The sequence below is a fragment of the Microcaecilia unicolor genome, chromosome 5 (assembly GCF_901765095.1).
Source record: "Microcaecilia unicolor chromosome 5, aMicUni1.1, whole genome shotgun sequence".
Taxonomy (NCBI): domain Eukaryota; kingdom Metazoa; phylum Chordata; class Amphibia; order Gymnophiona; family Siphonopidae; genus Microcaecilia; species Microcaecilia unicolor.
The window spans coordinates 274362651-274389229 of record NC_044035.1 but is presented as its reverse complement, the minus strand read 5'-3'; the positions used below and the strand labels follow the sequence as shown (position 1 = coordinate 274389229).

Sequence of the window (26579 nt, the reverse complement as noted above, 5' to 3'; positions counted from 1 at the left end):
CGCCTCTAAGGGTGGACAAGTTTCTCGATCATAGAACTTCTCCACTAATTTTTATTTCTTGTGAGCAAAAACACCCTCATGTGCTCATATGTAACATAAACTTGTTCAATATTTTAAATTATCTGGATCAATTTCCTCATTATTCCAACTCTATGGTGGGGCCCTAGATATAATTATCCCACCTCCATCAGAAGACTTGTACATGGATATTGAGTGTGTTTTTGAGAGAGAAGAGGCTCACACTAAGTGGTGAATGGTTCCTTTGTTATGAACAGCCTAACCTAGTGTAGAGGATGCTACAAAGGGAACAAATACTGTCTAAATGCATTTTATTCATGGGCAATAGGCAGCAAAAGATGAATAATTTTGGAAATAGACTTTCTACAGTTCATCACATTACAGGAAAAATCATTTCCCTTTGTACAAGATAACACAAGTTTTTCCTTATTTCCTCCCCAACATAACCAGTTCCAACATAATACTTGGTGATGAAGAAAGAATTCTCTGATTTCTTAAGAGTCCCCTTGACATAAGGATGTATTTTGCCATTTGTTGTCACCTTGATTATATCTATTCTGTAAGTGGTTAATACTCTTCTGTGCATCCTTCTGGAGGATTGAAATAAAATGTCACCGTATGCCATAATAATTATTTGCATTATACTTTTTCCATTTTAACTTTAATGATTTGCATTCCATTTATAACAATATCTCTCCCATTTAGGCAAGTTCGGTGCATCTGGATTTATATTCATCTTTGAGGTGTTAGGTAAATCTTCCAATAAACAGTTTATGCATCCCAAAATCACAGCAGCTGAATTCAGATGGTGTTATAAGTTCACCAGCAGCTGGTACACATATAGTGTTTTAGAAAGGATGTAGAAATTGGAATTGAGATATCAGAATTAAGATTTAAAGGTCAAGACATCTCAGGTTTCATTCATCTTTCTTTGGCTGTAACCCCATGATTGCAGTCAAATAAAAGTTTGCGATCCTCCAGAGGTGCAGAATAATGATGCACCTATTGAAAACCCCAAACATGGGTTTTGTGACCCCATTTGCAATACTAACCCACAGTTTGGGAAGGTCTGCACTAGTATTTTAGAACAGGTTCCGACAATGTAGAGCCTGGGCGGTAATTTCATTTTGTATGTGCGTCCAGTAGGCAAACAGGAAATTTTCCAGTGTGTGGCACTAACTGAGCAGTAACTGGCATTGTACACACGCTGATGATTACCACCCAGTGAACGTGTAAGACCTTACCAGTAAGTCAATGGGTGGCAGAAAGATCTGAGGCCCAAAATGGACGTGCATCGATTTTTCATTTTGCCACATGTCCATTTTCAGCCCAACAACAACAAAAAAAGGCCTTTTTTGCAGGTGTGCTGAAAAATGAACCTGTGCGCGTCCAATACACGCGTCTACACCAGCGCAGGCCACTTTTCGGCGCACCTTAGTAAAAGGACCCCTATGTAACTTTGTAAGCCTAAGTGCTTTAAAATAAGCCCTTATAAATATTAAACATTCGTGCTGATGTTTAAGTTAGCATTGTTGCTACTAAATAATCAATAGGGTGAGCCACAGGAGCCATGATCCCAGCTACATTTTGCCTAACACATCAGCAACAGAGAAGTCTAGAGTAGGGCTGGAGATTAGTTTGGCCTTCAACCAATATGTTCTACTGCCCCTGTCCTAATATACGTACAATATGCAATGAGGGAGTCTTTTACTAAGAAGCGCTAAAAATCAGCTGGCAGTAAATGCTAAGATGCCTATTATATTCCTATGGACATTGCAGCATTTAGCGCCAGCTGATTTTTAGCGTGAGCTAAAAAGGTTAGTGCACCTTAGTAAAAGACCCCCTTAGTTATGATGACCATAGAATACACTACATTTTTCAAAATTACTGAATCATCACATTCCAACAAACAATGAATTGGCATTTAAGTCTCCTTATTTCAAACAGTTTGCAAAATAGTGTAATATTTGATTTACATGGCCTTAAGGGTTCAATTATTCTGTGCAATGTTCTCAATTGTAAGTCCTCCAAAGTAACATCTACTGCAATTTTTTTACCCCAGTTATTTCCATAGTAACATAATAGATGATAGCGGATAACGACCTGTAGGTCTATCCAGTCTGCCCAACAAGATAAACTCATAGCATAAGGTATGATGTAATACTACATATGCATACATACAGTACATATGTATATATTCTATAACATTGGAAAAACTGTATTAACTTTGCTTTGAATTTATTTTGTCAAGCATTAATATTGTAAAATACAATTGATTTTTAATAAATTTATATAAAGGAGATACAGTGTTGCTATTTGTATTGTGTATTATTCATCAGTTCTTCATTTCTGAAAGACATGTAATTGTTTACAACTTGAGTACATATTTTTGAGATACAATCTGATTTGAAAATAAAGAAAGCCCGAAAAATAAGTACAGTATTGCACTGATTGCATTTGTGTGGTATGTTTAAGTCACCAAGATTGGATTGATTTATTTATTTGGTTCATGGCTTTTTCAGTTGTTGCTCATAGTTACTTTCAGGTACAGTAGGTATTTCCCTGTCCCTGGAGGACTCACAATCTAAGCTTGTATCTACCATGTTTCCCCGAAAATAAGACACTGTCTTATATTAATTTTTGCCCCCCAAAATGCGCTAGGTCTTATTTTCAGGGGCTGTCTTATTTTTCGGGGAAACATCGGGGTTGGATCGGGGTTGGCCCACCCGCCCTCCGTCGCTCCCGGAACTAACCTTAAATGCCTCCTTTCACTTTCACAGCAAGCAGCAGCAGGGCAGGCCACTCCTTCCTTCCGTGTCCCGCCCTCGCCTTACGTAACGTCCGCGAGGGCGGGGCATGTAAGGAAGGAGAGGTCTGCCCTGCTGCTGCTTGCTGCGAAGGTGAAAGGAGGCATTTAAGGTTAGTTCCGGGAGCGATGGAGGGTGGGTGGAGGGGGGGCCCGGCGACCTCGGGTGGGGGGGGATGGCCCGGGGGCGGCCTTATCCGGCTCTCAGCGGCCCTGCTTTCAAACAAAAATTTGCTAGGTCTTACTTTCGGAGGAGGCCTTATATCTACCAATTCAGGAAAACCTCTACTAGGTCTTATTTTCAGGGGATGTCTTACTTTCGGGGAAACAGGATATGCATAGTTCTGGAGACCACAGCTTCAAAGACATATAAAGAGGATGGAGTCAGTGTAGCGGGCGGCTACTAAAATGGTTAATGGTCGTCATGTAAAAGTATATAAGGACAGACAGAGATCTGTCTTTGAAAGAAAGGTGGGAGAGCAGAGATATAATAGAGACATTCAATACCTCCATGCTATAAATACTCAGGAGGTAAGTCTCTTAATTGAAAGGAAGCCCTGGAATAAGGGGGCATAGGATGAAGGTGAAAATGGACTGACTCAGGAGTAACCTAAGGAAATAGTTCTTAATGGCAAGAGTGGTGACTAAGTGGAACAACTTCTCAGTGGAGGTGAAAGAGACAAAGACTGTATTTGAATTCAATAAAACTTGGGACAAGTACATAGGATCTCCAAGGGAGAGGAGGGGATACTAGACATTATCAGTGTGGAATCACTATGGATAGAAATTCCATGTGTGAAGGGACGGAGTATTCTTGTAGGGCTGTACTACCGTCCGCCGGGACAGAATGAACAGACAAATGAAGAAATAATTTACAGAGATTAGGAAAGCTGGCAAATTGGGCAATGCTATAACAATGGGTGATTTCAAATACCCCTAATATTGACTGGATAAATGTTACATCAGGGAATGCCAGGGAGACAACATTTCTACATGTAATAAATGACTGCTTCTTAGAGCAAGTAGTCCAGGAACCTACAAGGTGGGGAGCCATTTTGGATCGGGTCCTTGGTGGCGTGCATGGCATAACATGAGAAGTGGTGGTGGTGGGTCCCCTGGGAAACAGTGATCACAACATGATCAAGTTTAAGTTACTATCTGGGATGGACCCGCAAAGGAAATCTACTGTAGCTGCATTTAAGTTTCAAAAGGGTGACTATAATAAATGAGGAAAATGGTTACAAAGAAACTAAAAGGATTGGCTGCTAAGGTTAGGACACTCAATCAGATATGGACATTCAAAAATACCAGCTTGGAAGCCCAGATCAGAGGCATTCCGTATATATATGCAAAGGTGGAAAGAAGAGAACAGCCAGCATGGTTAAAAGGTAAAGTAAAAAAGGTTATTACAGCCAAAAAAATTGTCCTTCAAAGAATGGAAAAAGAACCCAAATGAAGAAAATAAGAAACAACATAAGCACTGGCAAGTCAGATGCAAAGCATTAATAAAGAAGGCTAAAAGAGAATATGAAGAGAAACTTGCCGCAGAGGCTAAAACTCACAGTAACAACTTTCTCAGGTACATCAGAAGCAAAAAAGCCTGCAAGGGAATCTGTGGGACTGTTAGATCATGAAGGAGCAAAAGGAGCACTCTGAGAGGACAAGGCTATAACAGAGAAACTAAATGAATTCTTTGCTTCTGTCTTTACGGAAGAAGGTGTAAGTTATCTGCCTGTACCAGAAATCGTTTTCAAAGGTGGTGATGCAGAGGAACTGAAAGAAATCTCAGTGAACGTACTGAGCCAAATTGACAAATCAAAGAGTAGTAAATCACCTGGACCGGATGGCATACATCCAAGGGTACTCAAAGGACTGAAGCATGAAATTGCTGATCTGCTATAATATGTAACCTGTCATTAAAACCGTCCATAGTACCTGAAGACTGGAGGGTGGCCAATATGGCTCTGACTTTTAAAAAGGGTTCCAGGGGTTATCCGAGAAATTGCAGACTAGTAAGCCTGATGTCAGTGCTGGGCAAACTAGTGGAAACTATTATAAAGAATAAAATTACAGAACGCATAGACAAACATGGTTTAATGTGACAGAGACAGCATGGGTTCATTTTGATTTGTTTAATTGAAGGCACGAATAAACATGTGGATAAAGGAAAACCGGTTGATGTAATGTATCTAGATTTTCAGAGAGCTTTTGATAAAGTTTCTCATGAGATATTCCTAAGAAAATTAAAGTCATGGGATAGGAGGCAAAGTTCTGGTGTGGATTTGGAATTGGTTATTGGATAGAAAACAGAGGATAGGGTTAAATAGTCATTTCTCTCAATGGAGGAGTGTGAACAGTGGAGTGCTGCAGGGATCTGTACTGGGACCGGTGCTATTTAAAATATTTATAAATAATCTGTAAATTGGAACGATGAATGAGGTGATTAAATTTGCAGATGATACAAAACCATTCAAGGTTGTTAAAACACGTGTGGCCTGTGAAATATTGCAGGCAGACCTTAGGAAACTGGAAGACTGGGCGTCCAAATGGCACATGAAATTTAATGTGGACAAATGCAAGGGGATGCACATTGGAAAGAATAATCCAAATCATAGTTACCTGATGTTAGGGTCCACCTTGGGAGTCGTCACTTAAGAAAAGGATCAGTGTGCAGTGGCAGCAGCCAAAAAAGCAAACAAGATGCTAGGAATTATTAGAAAAGGGATGGTGAATAATACTATAATGCCTCTGTATCACTCCATGGTGCGATCGCACCTTTAGTATTGCATTCAGTTCTGGTCGCCATATCTCAAAAAAGATATAACGGAATTAGAAAAGGTTCAAAGAAGAGCGACCAAAATGATAAAGTGGATGGAACTCCTCTCTTATGAGGAATGACTAAAGAGGTTAGGGCTTTTCAGCATGGAAAGGAGATGGCTGAAGGGAGATATGATTGAGGTCTACAAAATCCTGAGTGGTATAGAACGAGTAGAAGTAAATGAATTTTTTTACTCGTTCCAAAAGTATATAGACTAGGGGACACTCAAGGAGTTACATGGAAATACAAATAGGAGGAAATATTTTTTCACTCAACAAATAGTTAAGCTCTGGAACTCTTTGCTGGAAGATGTGGTAACATCAGCTAGCGTATCTTGGTTTAAAAAAGGTTTGGACAAGTCCATAGTTTGCTATTGAGACAGATATGGGGAAGCAATTGCTTGCCCCAGGATTGGTAGCATGGAATGTTGCTACTAATTGGGTTTCTGCCAAGTACTTGTGACGTGGCTTGGCCACTGCTGGAAATAGGATGCTGGGCTAGATGGACCACTGGTCTGACCCAGTATGGCTATTCTTATGTTCTTATGGATGGGCAGACTTGACAGGCGACATAGTCTTTACCTGCCTTTTTTTCTATATTTCTATGTTTACAACTATAAAGGCACAGATTAAATCCAAAAAGCATTACTCATCAGAGGTAGAAAAATCGTACATCACAGCAGTAAAACAAAGCTACACCTTAATACTTTTCTGTGTTGGTCTTATTGACTTAATAAATTAGGGAGTCCACTAGATTAAAAGGAGGTTTATCGTTATCAGCATGAATGAGATATTTTAAATTTAATTTCCTTTTACACTTTTAGGTCTGCTTACGTCTTAGTAACTTTTAAAGTTTTCAACAAACATGCCATATTATCTCATTTAAAATTAGGAACATTTGCTCCACTGCAATTCCTTAAGTACACTAGTTTTCAGATTTGTACTCCTGCTCTTTTTCTTCTTCCAGAGAAACCAAGGGAGTTAAGTGATTTGATTTTTTTTTAAAAGTCAGGGGAAAACATTTATAACATGGAAAGAGTAGCCTAATGGTTAGAGCAGCAAGCTGACAACTAGGGGAATCTAATTCAAATCCTGCTACAGCTTCTTACTATTTTGAGAAAGGTACTTAACCCTCCATTGTTTCAGGTACATTAAAAGGAAATTCTATAAGGTATCAATTTGTGCACCAAGGGATCGATATTCAGCCAGTGGCGATCAGAATTTTGCTGACTGCTGCTGGCATTATCCCCCAGATTCTACATAGTGCACCTAAAGATCTGTGCCAAAATCCAAGCGGCTTCTATAACAATGTGCGTAATTTAACAAGCTTAACATGCTAATCAGCACTGATAACAGCACTTAACAAGTATTAATGAGCACTAATTGGCACTAATTAGAATTTACACACACAACTCGGTAAGCGTATTCTGTAACAAAGTGAGCCAAACTTCTAATGTGCATAGGCAAAAACAGGAGTGGTTGTGGGCGGCGAAATGGGCATTTTGTGGGCATTCTGAAATTTACACACAGTTATAGAATGTGGCCCTCTGAGCCTAAATCTATGCGCTGGGATTTATGCCACGTTTTCATTGGTGTAAATGGAGGTGTGTAGTTTTAGGCGCTGAGATACGAACTAAGCATATACTATATACCGTGCCTAAACGTAGGTGCTTTTTATTGAATTCATTTAGTTGGCACTGATTTCCACATCAGTTTCTTTAGGCACCATATATAGAATCTCCCCCATACCCAAAAATTCAATGCTGGGACATGTCTGGGCTCTGACACTGAATTTCCAGGTATACAGAGCCGGCCAAACTATAGCCAATTAAGTGCGATATTCATAACTGAACTGGCTATAAAGAGCAGCATAAAGTTAGGACTGCCTTTTATGTGGTTATCTTTAACCAGTTAAGTGCCATATATCGTGCTTAACCGGTTAGAAAGTGTTAAGTTTGCAATTTTAAGTGCTGACTCCACCCCCAGAAGGACCCCAAAGTAGCCTATCCTTGTGACTCTGGGCAAGTCACTTAACCCTCCATTGCCCCAGGTACAAATAAGTACCTGTATATAATATGTAAGCCGCACTGAACCTGCTATGAGTGGGAAAGCGCAGGATACAAATGTAATAAAAAAATAAAAAATAAAGCACCACTCCCTACTGGTAGTAATGCAGTTGAAGGACACCCGCTTAGCTTAGAAGGAACAGTAACTACACTTCACTTAAAGCAGTAGTAATTCCCAATCTTCCAGTAACATGAAACCAAGAAATTTCAAGGACACAAAGCAGAACAGCAAAACAGAAATGTATTCAAATGTTTAAACACAGGCCACTACAAAGAATTAGAAAGGTGAAAAAACATATTTGATTGGAAATCATTTTACATTTTTTGTCAACCTTCCAATTTGTTAGATCAAAAACTGGTCCCAGATCTGTTAGAAAGTGTTCAGTTTGCACTTTACTTACATGCCACTTCCAGAGATGCGTTGCGACTCACAGCTTCACCGAGATAATTTCTTGCCACACAAATATAGCTTCCTTCATCAGGTTTACTCCTGCGTCCATGCACAATGCGTAAGAAAAATAAAGATCCGCTGGGCAACAGCATCCGGTGGGATCGGGGGTCATCTTTGTCGGTCTCTACTCTCTCTCCATCTTTGTACCACTCAATGGTAGGAACAGGCCTTCCTTCAGCTTTACAATTCAGAGTCGTTGGCTCACCCTTAGAGACAATGACATCAGAAGGGTGTTCAACAATGCGGGGAGGAAAGTCTTCTTGTCGAAGACGAGATCCTGGAAAACACAATTTTTTTAAATTAGTTATGCGTGTTTAGTTGTTTGATAATGTATGTTATCTCTTTGGCAATGTTAAAAGGCAAAACGAGTAAAAATAATGACAAGCTGTAGCTACTGCCAGTGTTTCTCAAGCTAGTTCTGGAGTACCCCCTAGCCAGTGTGATTAGCAGGATAGTCTTAATAAATATGCATGAGATAGATCTGCATGATCACCTTCCATCGCATGCAAATTTATCTCATGCATATTCATTGTGGAGCTCCTGAAAACCAGGCTGGATAGGGGGGGTTCTCCCAAGACCAGTTTGAGAAATACAGCTGTAAACAGTAATCACAGCCTTTAAAATTTATGCTATTCTGTGAATGGAATGTAATCTCACTGGTAGCTGGATCATTACACCAAGACTTGGATATCATCCATCAAAACACTTCTATAATATGCAGACAACTTCTAAACACCCAAACCAAGTTCACTAATTAAAATTTATGCATCAGTGGTCAAATGTATTGTATTCTACAATCTTGGTTGCACTAAGGGCTTTCTTTAAACAATTCATTTTGAAAACATATTTCAAACTGCATTAATTTTTTTAATGATCCATAAAACTAATGTACAAAGGGCAAAATAAACAAGAGAGATACTATCATTAAATGTAAATAATGTCATACACACAAAGATGCAAGTTTGCTGTTTTAGAGCAGGCTTCATTTTTAAAGAAGGTAAGTATATTCCATATATATGTTGTCCTGCAATGACTTATGCTATTGTTGTAAATGTTTTTAGTGTAATCCACTGCAGAATATAAGGGTGTGTAAGGTTTACAAAAAAAAGTATTCACACTTTATTAATGAAACATATTTCTAAATTTCCTCACTGGAGAAAATACCCTGAAACTGTTAAAGATGATAGGCTCTGCACCAACCCCGCTTTGCTTTGAAAAGGTTTTGGAACTTTAGGAGGGCCAACCTGATGGGTTTGATCTCCAGCATACTCAACTCCCTCCCTGGACAGCGTGCCCTCGATCTGTGGTGTGCCATATCATAAGTCATAATGCTCCAGGAGGGATTCCAGGCTCACCCCTCTCTCCAGATTCGCTCTGCCTGGTAGCTACTAATAGACCCCCTGCTGCACCAGTATATATAATGAATGCAACAGGAATTAGCTCTGTCTCCCCCTGCTGGAATCAAGGTATATTCCCACTTGTCTGGTCTAGTCTAGCATGGATAAAGAGGAATGAAATATTTGAAGCAGCCCCTACTGCCAAATGAACCATAAAAAGAAAGGATATCCTTTTCATGTTAGAGCTATCTTTTTAAATAACATTTACATCCAAAGGCATCATTTCATCTCTGTTAAGTACTCCGTGATACAGACTATACAATTAATTAACTACATAAAGTGCTCACTGTTATAGTTAGAACTACAGTAGGGTCTTTATTCTCTGATAATTCAGCAATTGCCCCAAGACAAAGGAGCAGCTCCTTTCCAGTTGATGAAAGCACACGTTTCCATTAGGTTAACTTGGTCTATGCTCTTATTTTTGTGACCACAGGCAAGTATTCTCCTAGCTCAGGTAGAACACATTTATATATACTACTCTGACACTTTAAAAGCTATTTTTTTAAGCAGTCTGTTTTAAAAACCTGATTTCTAGTTTCATTTCATTTTGGTTCACGTCACCTAATATGTGGGATATTTTGATTCCCATTCAGTCTACTCCTACTCTTAAACTTGAAGTTCTGCACCAACATTATTTTTTCTGAAAACTAGTCAACCAGTTATTATGTTACAACACATTATTACATTACTCCTGCAATTCAATAGTGTAATTGGCTTTAGGTAGGTCCAAGTTCAATTTTCACTGCTTTGATAAAGGGAGTTTAACTCCTGAAAACTAATCAAAGTATATTAGGTTAGTCCAATAAGTTTCCATCAACAACTTATTTCCTAACCACCTTTATTCCAGCAAATAATAAACCTTTTACTTTTACTGTGTTACTTGCAAAACAGTAAAATAACTCATTTAGGGCTGGATGTCCATCTGTGCTGCTGGGATGCCAAGTATGGAAAGCAAGGAGATACAGCTCACAGTTGCAAAGGAAAGAGAAGAGGGACTTCAGAATTTGCAGAGTTAACAATTAATAAAAACCTGTGAAATAACCAGTAAATCCTCTCCCAGCTATCAAACACCAAAAACAACAACATTATTTGAAACTTTGCCATATTCTAAAAATATGTAGTGGTTAGTGTAGTGGACTTTGATCCTGGGAAACTGAGTTCAATTCCCACTGCAGCTCCTTGTGACTCTGGGCAAGTCACTTAACCCTCCATTAACCCTGGTACAAAATAAGTACCTGTAAACCGCTTTGAATGTAGTTGCAAAAACCTCAGAAAGGCGGTATATCAAGTCACATTTCCCTTTCCAAACTTATTCTACTACAAATCTTAACATTTTAAGTATTTACCTCTTCCTGTCTGAGAAATTGAGCCAGATGTACTATAGGAGTTTTCCTATTTTATGGGATAAATGCTTAATACATTGGCAATACAATCATGCTACAACATCAACTGACCTGGTATTCCAATGAACACATGACGACACTCCCTTCAAAACTTTTTTTCTTCATCAGACTATTACAGTGTAATGAAAAATAGAATACCACTTTCAATGAGTCATGATTAGTTTCCCTAAACTTTGCCACTTGGTTGACAATCCCCTCCCCCCCTTGCTTCTCCATCAAAACTGTGAATGCCTCATTAACCAGCAAGACTACATAAAATATTTGTCTTTCTTTGGACAGGGCAGTCTCTCTTTCATTAGAGCAGTGGGCTGCGAATCAGGAAAGCCAAGGTTCAAATCCACTGCCACACAAAACCCCAAGTACAAACCTAAGCTTGAGAGTAGAGAATGACACAGGGACAAAGTTTGTCCCCGTCCATGCCCCATCCCAGTGGGTTCTGTCTCCATCCCCACCCCATCCATGCAGGCCCTGTCTCTATCCCTGACCAATCCTCATAGGTCCTGTCTCTGTCCCTGTCCATCCCTGCAGGTTCTGTTTTTGTCCCATCCCCATGGGCTCTGTCCTCATCTGCAGAAGCCTTGAACACTTATGATTTTATATTTAAATCTTATTATTAAAGTATAAAAGGGAGCAATATGCTGTGCAAACTGTTGTTTATAAATCACAAATAGAAAACAATAATAACAACGAGAAACTATAATAACCCCCCACCACCACCACCACCACCACCACCAATACCCTCTACCCTTCCAATCCCAACAATAGCAGATTTCTATTACTCCAAGGAATCCTAATCCACTCTGTTAAAATGTCCAGGGGTACAAAATACAACCCGCTCTATATGCCCTAGAGGGGGAGAAATATGCCCTATGAAGCACTGTTTTTAATCTGTTGATGATTAAGTCATCAACAATCTCAGGATTCAGTCTAGCTCTCCTGTCTTCCACAATCCTTCCCATAATAGAAAATGTCTTCTTAGAAGATGTGCTGGTAGCAGGAATGTACAGGATCCTCCATGCAAATTTTGCTAGTTATGGCCAGTATGTTTGCTTATTGTTCCAAAAAAATCAAAATATCATTGTCTGCATCACTGAAACATAAACAACAGTCCAGTTCATTAACAGGCTTCAAGGTAGAAAATAACATGGGGACAAAGTTTGTCCCTGTCCCCATGGGCTCTGTCCCCGTCCTCACCCCATCCTTGTGGGCTCTGTCCCCGTTACCACATGTTCCCTTCCCTGTGTCAATCTTTACTTGAGAGCCCTCATACAGCAAAGAAATATCTGCCGTAGTTGTATGTAACTTGCCTTGAACTACAAATGAAAACATTTTCAACTAAATCCCAAATCCCTTCATCTACTACCTGTCACACCAGCCCACACAGCACTTGTGGAGCAAGCATCAGACCAAGTGTATCCTGAAGCTAATCATGCCATTGAGTCAAAAATATAAAAGGGTCATTAATTTCTCATCCCAAACCATAAACTTCTAACAATGGGAAAAAAAATGTTGTTATGAAAACAAACAGGCATGGGTATTTATCTCAAAACTAAAATATATAAAAAAATAAACAAATACTTTATAATGCTTTTTCAATTAATACATACAAAATATTTAAATCCTATTTTAGGCCATCAGAGATTCTTGTAGTTAAAGAAGCTGAAAGGACTTTCCCAGGGATAAAGCCTTGAGTATGTTCAGACCTACAAACTTTTCTCAATCTGCCCGTTAGTTTTTAACATAAATAGTGCTTCAAAAGTGCATTCATAACTTTAAAAGATAGAGAAATGTGTTAAATGGCAGGCAAGTTCTTATCTGAAGCAACTCTGCAAACAAGGAATAAAAATTCAGACCATGTCATACCACAATGCCCATTTTTAGATTTTCTTTACAAACAGCACTGAAACTGAGCTTTTTAAGAAGCATCTCTGATGGTGGCATTTATAGTATGTATACACCAGACTGGTGGAGAATGGCCAAAGAATATCACTGCAGCTTTCAGGCACCAGAAAAATTAAATTATATTAGTTTTATTTGTATGCACACTATGAAAACTTTAGAATATATACTAACACAGCTCTGTGCTGATACTACAGGAATTAAACAGTTTATGTTAACTGGATATGCAACGTAGGTCACTCTGTATTCAGTTCTTAGACTGCACGTGTCACTGATGCATTTGGTGAGCTACTGACTTTAAAATCTGTTATATGTTTAACTAGCAGCTAAACTGAATGGCTTTAGGAATACAAACTCCTTTAAAAGACCCAAATTTTAAGTATGGTACACAAATTTAAGTATAGTACAATACACACAATTCTGTGACCTACAATTTCCATGATGAGAGTTGGGTGCTTTTAATAAGTTTTCCTGCTTACTTTCCATGTACAAAATGTTTCATGGGGAGCACAGGGACATGTGAGCAAGATCACAACAGTTTTATTGCAGAAAACTGTAATCTCTTGCTCACTGTTTGCAAATCACAGCAGTAATTTCATGGCAGAGATGGAGAATCAGTGCATGAAGGTTTAGAAACACCTGTAAAAAGCAGATGGCATGGAGTCAGCTCTAGACAATTTACAGAGACAACATCATTATTTCTAATATGCTTAATGTGTGCTGTCTGAACCACTAATGAAAAATATCTTATCAGCATACCTACCTGCCCTTCAAATCAATGAACACTGAGGGTAGCTAAACACTAGTTCTCTACTCACTGTACAACCTAAGAAAAATAATTCATTTTTGTTGGTAATAAGTTGTAATCTTCAGAGTATCAGTAAAACAGAGAGCAGCTATGCCAAATATATTTCACTTCTGGGAGTATATGAAAGGAGCTGTGTGATTTGATGTTATGTTTAGGAATAAAACCTCCTAAGTATGGGAAGGATTTAGGGTTTTTCCTCTTTTAAGCCATTTTACTAGAAGGTCTGAAATCCAGTTGTGATAGGACCAAGAATATGGAGTTGAGGGTCTTGACACATCAAAGAGATCTAGGGTCTGCTCTCTTTTCTGCCAACAGCCAAGGGGTTTTGGACTCATGTAGAATGAGTACCTGAATCCTGAAGGGTTGTGACTTGAGTATCAAAGAGGTCTTGGGACAAAGCAAAAAGATCTATTAGCTTAGTTCCCCTTTCCTTCACCCTGATGAGTGGCTAGAGTTCAAGGCTGGAGCTTCTTGAATCTTTGGACAATAATCCCTAAGCTTAGAGGCCTGAGGTTTGGAGAAGGTACACCATGGCATTTGGAAGAAGATTCTTATCTTAGAAAACCTTCCTGGGGAGGGTCAGGACTCAAAAGGAAAGGGTCTATAGTGCCAATGTGGCCAGAGAGAGAAATGGGAGAGGAACCTGTTTTAAAGAGAGATATTTCTGTGCTTTTGGAATTTGTTGCCTACAGAGCCTCAAGCAAATTGCTGTACTACAAAAACAGAGGACTCATCAAGACAAGATCAAGTAGGTGAGATTTGTGGTAGACCAAGAACAGCTGAATTCTTTGTACTAGGACTAGAATTCTACTGTAGCCTCTCGCCTACCTCCAAGACTGTTTGCATTTTCTACCGCACAGTCTACCTTCTAGTTTTACATCAGTAAATATCCTTAACTTTACCTCAGTTGAACTCTGCCTGGAAATGACTGATAGAATCAGTTTGCTATATGGAGAGACTGAGCATTGGAAATATACCAGAAAAAAAGTGTTCACTGAATATAGGGCCTTGAAGTTGAAAGGAACCTCACCCCTCCTGTATCCCCTCAAATCCAGATGGTATGGAAAGAGTCTTTCCTTTTAGCTATATATCTCTCTAGATAAAAAGCAAAGGAATGTAACAAGTAGAACATAAGTACTGCCATACTGGGTCAGATCAAAGATCCATCTAGCCCTATACCCTGCTTCCAAACAATGGCCAAGTCAGGTCACAAGCACCTGGCAGAATCCCAAGAAGCAGGAAAATTCCATGCTATCAACCCCCAAGGATAAGTAGCGGCTTTCCCCAAGGTCTATCTTAACAAGAGTTTATGGACTTTACCTCCAGGAAATCTTTTTTAAAACTCAGCTATGCTAATGGCTTTTACCATATCCTCCAGTAATCAGCTCTAGAGCTTAGTTATTAAGCGAAAAAATATTTTCTCCAAAATATCACTATGTAACTTCTAGGCATGTCCCCTAGTCTTTGTACTTTTTGAAAGAGTAAATAATCTATTTTCGTTTACCCATTATTCTTCATTCATGATTTTATAGACCTCAATCATATCTTCCCTCAGCCATCTCTTTTCCAAGATGAAGAGCCCCAACCTCTTAAGCTTTCCTCATATGAGAGGAGTTCCATCCCCTTATTCATTTTGGTCATCCTTCTTTGCATCTTTTCTAATTTCACTATATCTTTTTTGAGATGTGGCAACCAAAATTGCACAGAATACTCAATGTGATGTCACAGCATGGAGCAATACAGATTATAATATTCTTTATTTTATTTTCTATCCTTTTTCTAATAATTCCTAACATTGTTTGCTTTTTCCGGTTGCCGCCACATACTAAGCAGAAAATTTTAACATATTGTCTATGATGATACCTAGATCTTCTTCCATGGTGGTAACTCCCAATGTGGAACCTAGCATTATGTAGCTAGAGTTTGGGCTATTCTTCCCAATGTTCATCACTTCATACTATAAAAGTTGAATTCTAACTGCCATTTGGATGCCTCTTAAGGTCCTCCTGCAATTTTTCACGGTCCATATGTGATTTAACAACACAACTTGGAATAGTTTTGCATCATTTCCAAATTTTATCACCTCACTCATCATCCCCATTACAGATCATTTATAAATGTTAAAAAGCAGCAGTCCCAGTACAGATCACTGTGGCACTCCACTAGTCACCTTCCTCCCTTTACTGAACTGGTCATTTAACCATTCTCTCTGTTTTCTTTCAACTAGTTCCAATTCCACAACAGAACATTGCCTCCTATCCCATGCCTTTTAAATTTTCACAGCAATCTCTCATTTGGGACTTTGCAAAAGCTTTCCGAAAATCTAGATAAAGTACATCAACTGGCCCACCTTTATCCACATGTTCATTCGCACCTTTAAAAAATGTAGCAGATTGGTGAAGCAAGATTTCTCTTGGCTGAATCTATGTTGACTGTCTCACCATTTTGCCCAGCACTGATGCGAGTGATTTACCAGATCACCCCTGAAGCCCTTTTCAAAAATCGGTATTCCATTGGCCACCTCCCAATCGTCAGGTGCCATGGACAACTTTAATGACAAGTTACAGATTACTAATAGTAAATCAGCCCAGACATGGGCTGGCATTCAATATCCAGGAATAATGCCAGAAGCAGTAGCTAAAAAAACAAAACAAAAACAAAAAAACAGCTTACTGCCACCAGCTGAATATTGATCTCTTTTGAGTCTAAAATTATACACTCAGCCCTAGTAAGCTTTCAAAGGCTAAGTTAGGACCATAACTCTCAATCTTAAGAGCATAACTCCTTTGAATTATCATGTCCAATAAATATATCAACAGTACAAATGCAGATATTAGGGAAAATCATTCCAGTGTATCAAAAAATACAGGTACAGCAAAACAGGGCCACTGAGAGGTGGAGTGGGACGGGGGTGGGGGGCAAGATTCCCCAGGCCTGGTCTCGGCAAGGTTTTGAGGGAGTAGAAGCTTCTTCCTGCCTGCCTGCTTCCAGGTCTGTCTCTTCTGCTCCTGTGTGCCGGGACCCGGATGATTGCGTTAAATTGGTAACCTGGGTCCCAGCACACAAGAGGAGGAGCAGATACAGGAAGGTAACGTATGGGGGCGGGGTGGTCCAAGTGTGGGTGGGGGGGGCACAGTGAGGCAGCGGCTCTGGTGGGGGGAGGTCTTCCTGCCTCAGGCCCAGCTGTGTCTCTTGGCAGCCCTGCAGCAAAACTTTAAACATAATAAACCCAAATCCCACAAGGGACAACCCTGTGCTACCTTAAGAACAAGGCACTCATGGCATGTTAAGGAGAAATGGCAGAGTCCTACAGGAACAATCAACTGTAGCTAGCTCAGCTAAAGAGAGGATTTCTAATTCTTGGCAGAAAAACAAATTCTCAAGCAGAAAAGGGCTCAGGGTAAAATTTTTTTCTTCTGCAAGTAAGTTAATGAATGAAGTACTAATTAACATTATGGCATTGATAAATGGAGAGAAAGATTAGGGATGTACTCGATATTCAGGCCTTCCCAGATGGACTGTCAAAGCCACATTAATTCCTATCTCACTAGAGCATCTGCTTCTCCCATAATCCACTGCCCCTTGGTAGGAGCAACACAAACTGTTGTGACTCAATTCGATTTATATCAATCTAATTTCTTTTAATCCAATTTGTATTCCAATCTTCTACCTTCTAATCACTTAAATCTTCAGCCTCCATCTGGTAAATTTTCTCATGAAATTAACCAAGCAGATGCCTCTGCAATTGTCTTCCACAGTCGGGGCTAATCATGCCCTAGCAGTGGCCTACAGCATGCATTGACTATGTACGTGACTTTGAGCGCTGCCCTTCTTGTTACAACAAACATGGCGATGCAGGGAGGCCATTTTGTCTGCCATTAATTGGCTGATTTACATAACACTGCCATTGAAAATGCACAGGATAGAGTCAAGAGTGGAAAGTCACAGGAAGATAACAATACGCTCATCTATCATTTGGACATTATATTCAGAACTGGCTTTTGTTCAGGGCATCCCAAACACAGCACTAGGTTATACTTATCTGCACACCAAAAACCTACCCTTTTCAGAATTCTACTGAAATAGTCTGGGTATGTGAGTGTGTGTTGCTTTACTTTTAACTGGAACAATGCTCTTTATACTTTACATTCAAAACAGTTTATGCCTGAAATGAAATAGAAATCTTTCTATAACAACACATGCATGCAGACTTCCATTTTCAAAGATGCTTTGCTATTGTATAGCAGGAGAAAGTGCAGGACAAAAAGGCTAGCAGAGGTTTTGGCAATTTCATGCTGTAACTCATAAGAGAACCAGTAAAGCAAAACAGTCTACAGCCACTATTCAATTACAAGGGTGAGCCTCCCCATGGAAACCCCATCCTAACTCATTGTGCATGCCAGAATGTGATGGTTAACATGTAAGCAACCTGCAGAATATTCCTAGCACTAATATTAAGATTGTTACATAAATAGCAAGCGAAAATGGGCAGCGACAGAAGTTTTCCAGGATCACTGGATAATGAAAAAGGATTGGGCGACAATTACATAGGACCTAACCTTTATACCTTTCAGGAAATCTAGACTGCCCCTATTTGACTGACTGTACATTTGTCCTTTAGATTGTAAGCTCCTTTGAGCAGGGACTGTCCTTCTATGTTAAATTGTACAGCGCTGCGTAACCCTAGTAGCGCTTTAGAAATGTCAAGTAGTAGTAGTAGTAGTAATTAATGCGTACTGTCCATCTCTTGGCCAACTGTTAAAATCAGAGCCTAAAAATATACTACAGTATCTGTACTGTAGATTACTTTCAAGGCATGTTTAGTCTCCTTTCTTTATCATCTGTGTTGTGCACAATGCATTAGGATTCTAGCTTTTAAAGAACTGCGATCAGAGCATATCTGAGAGCAGATTGCCTCTATACATCATCAGTTTATATCACTAAAAGATAAAGAGGTTGATATTCAAAGTGGTCTAACTGGCTAGGAGAGGCTCCTAGCTCGATAATTGCTTGTATGGGACAATCTGTTGATATTCAGCATCACTTAAAACTGGCTATTTTGTGGGCAGTCTGGGATGGAGTTGGTACTTATGGAATTAAGTGCCAAAATTCTGAACTTAACTGCCTAAGCTAACCAGACAAATTAGATTGCATAAAACACAATACTATGCTTATCCAGTTTTGCTTAGGCTCTTAAGTACTGAACATTGCACTTAACAGGACAACAGATAGCCGGCAGCATTAACCCGGATATTCAATGCTGGTGCCTGGACACGGTCTGGCATTGGATATCCAGGCATAACACCGCCATCAGTGAAAAATATGCTGGCTGCCACCAGTTGAATATTTACCCGAATATTGTAGACTATTGCTATATCCAGCTTTCTATACAATCAAGTCAACCCCATTTTACTACATTGAAGTGTAAGGAACATTTGGTCGAGAAATAGAAGAAATAAGGTGATCACAATACCTAGTCAAATGTTTGGATTCATTCCATTATTGATGCTGACTGTGATAGAGTGTACCTGAAACTGCAGATCCCCTTAAGCACACTCCCTCACAGGGCCACTTTAAGAGGCCTAACTCTAGAGAGCTCAGCACAGAGGGCATGGTTCAGTCAGGGCAGATAAAATTCCAGAATAGAAACAAGACAGAGAGGCTTAGGGATGACACAAGCAGCCATCCAGCGTACTCCTTCATAATCTATATGTAAAGTATTAGAAGATTGGCTAAGATAGGAAAAGATTTTTCTTAGAAAACTGGGAGAGCCTGGTCCTTTATTACTAGGCCAGAGCCAGGCCTGGGTGTGTTCAATACTGAAATTAAACCAGTATACGTTGACTACGGGACCTGAGAGAAGCCAATCCTGTTATAAAGATAACAACTGACTTGAAAGAGGATTTAGGTTCACTGTAAGTTACCACGCCTGTGAAGTGAACAGGTTTTAGTATATATTGTTTGAGGACATTTGCTTTTCTATTGTTGCTGAATGTGTCTGTGGAGCTCCATCCCAATCATTGCTCACAATATCACACTGACACATACATGATAAACAGATTATATCTGTCCGTTCATGATGATCAGCTAAATTTCAGCATCAACTATCTTCAGACAGCTTAAATCAATGATAAATTGAGAATGGCAAGTAATATTTGTAAGGATCCTTTCAGTACTCTCACTAGCTCTTTATGCTGTCCTGCCTTCAGAATCATGCCATCTGGCTGCAATAGTATTGCCTGCCCTTATATAAGTCAGAAACCCCTAGAGAGAATGTGATAGATTTGTGTAGATTTGTTAAGAGAAGCAACATGTCTAAGGCTCAGTCTTTTAGCCTACTTAAGGGCCCTTTTACTAAGCTGCTCTAATAGATTTAGCGCACGCTAACAAATTAGCGTGCATTAACCCCCAGATTCTCTATAGCATGACTTAAGTTGTGCACACAAATCTGGTCACATTCTGGATTTGCGCACACAACTTAATTAGTTAACAAGTCAATCAGTGCCAATAATTGCCAATTGACAAGCAATTATTGAAACTAATTGGCATTAATTAGAATTTATGTACACAACTGTCTAAGATTATTATGTAACGTGATGCACGTAAATGCTAAGTCTTCTAAGTTACATAGTTGAAAAGGGGGTATGGCCATGGGCGTAGAATGGGCAGGTCATGGGTTTTCTAAAACCTGTGCATATTATAGAATACACCTGGTCCATGCCTAATTTAGGCGTCAGCATTTATACCAAGTTTTACTTGGTGTAACTGCCCGTGACTAAATTTAATTGCATGGACAAGTGCTTGACGTATAAACCACATGGAAATTTAGGTGCATTCTACAAAGTACACCTAAATTTAGTCATACTTTATAGACTACGTCTAGGTGTATTTTTGGGGGGAAACAGATTTTTCAGGCGCAACATATAGAATCTAGTCCTTAGTGCTATACAATGCACAGGTACACAATGGATTGTGCGGCATTTAGTGTGCACTAATCATTAGTGTGTGTTAAATCTGTTAGCACACTTTAGTAAAAGGACCTCTTAGTTTGTGTCTTCTGTGAAGCCTCTCTTGATTTTTGAGTTTGTGTCCAATGAGCATGGAAATATAGGTTTTTACCCAGCCCTCTTGCTGCAATGTAATTAAGAAGGGGAGCTGCAGCTTGCCTCTGAAGCCAAAGGGAAAAGGAGGGAGAAGTCTCTCTCGGGAGCTGGAGTATTGGAGGAGGTACTGTGTACAAGGTTATTCCTACTGAGAAGAATCTGTGTGGAAGTGGATCCAACAACAGAGAGTATGGAGGCAAATGCATAACAGGGCACCTCCATTTAGGTGCCCCAATGTTGCACAGGGAATGACTAATCTACAACGGCATCTGAGCACACCGATCTTCTTATAGTTGGCATAAATGGCCATGCCCAAGACCACCACGCAATGTGTGCAACTTATAGTATTCTACAAGCTGCTTGTGTAAGTTGAGGACATACCCATGCTCCCTTGCACTTCCGCACTACAGCATTATGTGCTATCTTATAGAATAGCATGTAGTGCACTTCTGCGTGAAAGGTGAACATAACTGCATGCATTCAGTTATAGAATTGCCTTTCAAATGTCTGAATGAGAAGGGAATAGGTTTTCCCTAAAATCTGGGAGACTGTTGCCCCAGAAGACTAATAATGAAAGGGATTGCACAGATAAAGAAAGGTAGTGAGCTTTACGGTGTTTATTCAAAGCTGTACAACCCCAAGACAGAAAGATTACCTCAAAGCAGTAATTGACTTGCACATATTTTCAGTAAAGGGAGATGGAGCATCCCATACCAGTCTCTGAGTCACTGATTGAAGGGACATCAATATTCCAGGGCCTTCATGGGAAATCCCTTTCCTATGGAGAGAATCTGCTCCCTTGAATGATGAAGGGATAAGACCAGGAAAAAAAATGTTTTGGGGGTGGTTGCTGGGATGTGAATCCGTTGATAGAACACCTTACAACTAGGACATTCCCCTTTCGTGTTTAAAGGTTGAAAGCAACACTGAAGAGAAAGTTAACTTCTGACTTAGCCGTATGTTTTAATTTTTTTCTCCCTGCACTACCACACAGTCCCTGGTTTGATTTCTAAGCAGGATCTTCTTCTCCCAGTGTTCACAGCCACAGGGAGGGAGGAGTTTAAGGGTGACTTCTAGTGGCCATATACAGCAACCATGACTGCAGAGTTCTGGAAAGGGTCTTGTATATGATTCTTGGTCTGGGGCCATCACCGCAATGGTGGGTGGAGCTAGGGGTATCAGATATCAAACAAGAAAATTCCATAGATAGGTGTGATGGAATGCCCATGACACCAAATACCAACCGAGCTGAAAGTACAAAGAAGGCAGAGGAAACTAACGGGTCAAAAAAGGTTCAACTGTTAAATTTACCGACCTAAACTCACAATGCAGGAAATTTAGGTAGTCATGAAAGGGGTGACTGCAGGAAGGTTCCTGGGGCTGGCTTATAGTATATTTGGCTCCCTGCCCCCACCCCCACCTCAATTTTTTTGAATCATTTTCAGCTTATTTAACACATTGTACTCCACAAAGGAACAGCAAAAAAGAGGTGGAGTAAAAATATGCAATTCAAAAGACAGCCTTTATTAAAAAAAAAAAAAAACCCAACACGGTAACTGTGTTTCAGCTGTGAAGTCTGTGTCAGGAGTCTAGAACTAACATATAGAAAAAAATAATAATTAAATTGATAAACCCATAATATAAATCAATACATAAAAAGCATGAAAGCTGTGTTTTCTGTTTTTTTATATTGCACTTTATGTGAAAGCAGTGCGTCCTACATTTGTATGTATGACTTTAGCTCTTTTTAAAAGTGTAATATATTTGTGATTCTTATACGTTTTTATATTAATTTACATGTTTTTATATTAAATTTACATTCATAATCAAGGTGCTAAAAAATTATGGTTTTATCTATTTAACTGTTCATTTATGTGCCTTTTATTAACATATTCATGGGCTTATCAACTTATTTATTTTTGATATGTCGCTTCTATGTTTTTTATGTACTGCTTTATATTATGGGTTTATCAATTAAATTATTATTATTATTCTATATGTTAGTTCTAGACTCCTGATGCAGGCTTCACAGCCGAAACACGGTTACCATGTCAAGTCCTTTTAACAAAGGCTATCATGAATTGCACATCGTTTTATGTATTTTAACTCCACCCCTTGTTTGCTAAAATATTTTTAACACACATTTAGATTGCATAAGGTGCAGGTAGAAAGGTATGTCAGTAGGATTAAAAGAAGGCCAGGAGAAGTTCAGGATAGCTGCAGGGATTTTGAAGTTCCTTTGTAGGAGTATGACAATCATATGCTCTGATAATATTGCCATTTGTAATATCAAATTTGTGGCAATTTATTATTTTTCTTAGGGACTGACCTGTTTGTCCTATATTGACAGCAGAGGCACATTGCATATTACATTAGAAGAGGAACAGGTGAATGAGCCCCAGATATTGTAAGTGATGATGGTGGGTCCTGTGATAGTGTTGCCTAAATGAATATGGAACAAAATTGGCATCTGGTCATCTGCAGGGTCTAGTTCCAGACTGGCTGTTATTGTTATGCAGTATATGGTTGCCGGTGAGTATTCATTTTAGGATAGAGGATTATCCATACTCCATAATAAGGTTGCCACCCAAGGCTTGTGAAAGGTTGGCATCATTATTCAGGATGGTCATAGATCCTTGATGATACATTTTAATACAGGGGTCGGCAACCTTGGTCCTCAAGGCTGCAATCCAGTCAAGTTTTCAGGATTTCCCCAATGAATATGCATTTTAGTACATGGGATGCATGCGTTTGTGCTTCCTGCCGCTTAGTAAAAGGACCCCTAATTATGGAAACAGCACAATTTCCTCTGAAGTGCCTCTTAACTTTAATACTACACTGTGGGTCCAGACGTGGAGGATCCCTTCCCCTTTCATAGAATCCCTGCCAGCTCTTGTATACAGTCCACAGGACTGAGAGAGGTGTTAATGAACCCCTAGTTTAATATGCGAGCAGAGAAGAGGGGTTGTGGTAGTATAGGACTATCCCAGAATTATCACTACTGGGAGCAGCCTACATAGCATTACCTCACTTCTTATGCATATTTCCAAGAACATTTTAGAAGATACATTTCTTGAATATGTTTGCTTTAAAAAAGAATAATAATGCTCCCTTCCCAACAGTGAAATGTAGAGGGCAACTTTACAACAGAGCATCTGGAGAAAGGGGAGCAATGCAATTATATGATTGTTTTATAAAGGCAATAAAACTGCACAATAAAACAGCAAACTGCACCAAATAGTATAACTGTCATAGCCCCTATGCCACACACACATACCTGACAAAGAAGTGTGCAAAGAGGCCAGTACACTGACCACAGAGGGCTGTGATGAACACAAGTTGCCACTCCTACAGATGGCTTCTCATAGCCCAGACCCTTCACTGATTGTATATAGCATTCCAAGGTCCAAAGTCAAGTATGCTGCCCTGTGAAACATCCCTCAAGGCCCAAGCTGGGGGCGCTTCAAAACTCTACATGATTCTGACCCCTACTTAGGGAAACCACTACCCATGTGTACCCCTCACCCAAGGAGCATGTCCATGAGTCATGGGGTGATATACAGTCCCTCCATCTGTGAGGTCCCCAAGCCAACTGGCCTGATTACATCACTGTTAGATGCCCCTAAACCTAGGTTTCTCACCTTGCAGTAATTAAAATGTGCATGGATGTATGTGTTTAACATCAAACATATAAACGGTGAGTGACCGTACTCACTCGCAAATGCGCAGTAGAGACCTTCTCTGCCCCGCCCCCACGTCAATACGTGATGACGGGGGGCGGAACACAGAGGGTCTGTACTGTGCACTGCTGAGGGAGGGACACCGCCGTCTAAAGCTTCCCCCACCCGAGTCGCCGCCGCCGCCACCCACCTTCTACCCGGTCGGGCCCTCGCTCCACTATTGAAACAGCGAGGGTCCGGGAATGCAGCACTGAGCTCTGCTGAGCTGCCGACATCGCCCTTCCTTCTTCTTCTCTGCCTCTGTCCCGCCCTCGTCGATGTAACCTCACACGAGGGCGGGACAGGCAAAGAAGAAGAACGAAGGCCGACGTCGGCAGCTCAGCAGAGCTCAGTGCTGCGTTCCCGGACCCTCGCTGTTTCAATAGCGGAGCGAGGGCCCGGCCGGGTGGAAGGTGGGTTGTGACGGCTCGGTGGGGGGGGCGCGAACTCGGAGGGGGAGGGGCAGCGGCGAACTCGGCGGTGGGGGCGGGCCTTTCAACCCCCCCTTCCTATAATAGCCCGTTTTTATGGGCTCAAAGGCTAGTATATATATGTTACACACAGACACATACAATAAAATACATGCCAAAGTAATATTTTCTTTTGGGGCTTGCTATTTTTAAGGTTTTTTTAAAAGTCTTTCTGTACAGTGTGAATATATCAGTACAGCAGTAAATGCATAGGGGTCTTTTTACAAAGAAGCACTAAAAAGTAGCCTTTGTGTGCCCTTACACAGGTGTTTCCCGTGCGCTAAAGCTATTTTTAACACAGCAGTAAAATGTCTGATTTACAGATTTTTGTATTAATAGCCACATGCTACTGTTAAAGTGTGAACCCTTACCACTACCTATTTTGTAGGCAGTAAAGGTTCACGTGCTAATCACGCTGATCAATACGCAGCAATGTAGCTACATTGATTACTGCAGAAACTCCCACTCTTTACTCACAGACGCTCCTCCTCTATGGTAAATATAAAAATAATTGTTTAGCACGTGGTGTGTGTATGTGTGTAAACCAGGAACTTACTGCAGGAAGCCTCAGCTGTTGTAAGCACGCGCTAATGCTTACCGCAGCTTGGTAAATGGAGACAGGTTCCAAAATATTCTGGAAGTGAACTCAAGCAATACTATGCATCTAGACTGACAGGCCTCTGCAACTCAGATTACAGATCCAGATTTACTGGTACAGCCACACATAGGCACCAACATTTCAAAATGATTGAGGGTGCCAAACATAATACAATTGACCTCTCCCTGAACACAATAAAGGAACCTGCTGGAGGAGTGGAGGAGTGGCCTAGTGGTTAGAGTGGTGGACTTTGGTCCTGGGGAACTGGGTTCAATTCCCACTGCAGGCACAGGCAGCTCCTTGTGACTCTGGGCAAGTCACATAACCCTCCATTGCCCCAGGTACAAATAAGTACCTAAGCCGCATTGAGCCTGCCATGAGTGGGAAACCGCGGGGTACAAATTAAAAAAAAAATACTGTGGATGCTCAGGATCCATAGAGATGGTTCCTATGCATCCACAAGAATATGACCTCAGGAGAAGTTCAGTTTAGCCAGGGGCTAGGGTGAGGGGAGGCTTCTCATGGGGTGAATGTATCTTCTTAACAACTGGTTATCTTATGAAAATGGGGATCCATGGGGGACATGTCCGGGATAAATGGTGTAAATGACTTATGTGAAAAACTCGTTAGCTATATACTACGTGATTCTTGATTGTTAATGTGTTTTGTTGCAGTGTAATGAGTCACTAGGTTGGGAAAGCAGGGAATGAGTTGAAAGGGTTCGTACATTTCCTGTTTGTTTGTTTGTTTGTTTGTTTGTTTGTTAGGTTATTCTAGACTTTGCCTAACTTAAAAGCACATCTGGCTCAAACTGGTTGGAATGTCTTTGACCTTTGTGTGATATTCTTGTAAAGACCCAGATTATCCAATAAAAATTGAATAATTAAAGCAAAAAGGAATATGACCTCAAAGAAAGGATGCGTGACACTGACACTGTAAAAGAACTTACTTAACATTCATGTTGACAGTAAAGAAGAAGGGATTAATCATGTGGAATTAGCATTTTCACTGAGGAACTGAGTCC

At 40.1% G+C, this 26579-nt stretch overlaps 1 protein-coding gene across 9 annotated transcripts in view; it reads right to left on the bottom strand.

Moving 5' to 3' along the window:
• The window catches only part of ROBO2 (roundabout guidance receptor 2), an 888662-nt gene that overhangs the window by 818758 nt on the left and 43325 nt on the right, over positions 1-26579 (bottom strand). For all 9 annotated transcript variants that reach the window (XM_030204228.1, XM_030204231.1, XM_030204229.1 and 6 more), the window contains exon 2: positions 8109-8435. In XM_030204228.1, the coding sequence (XP_030060088.1) occupies positions 8109-8435 (327 nt within the window). The remainder of the gene's footprint in view (positions 1-8108; positions 8436-26579) is intronic.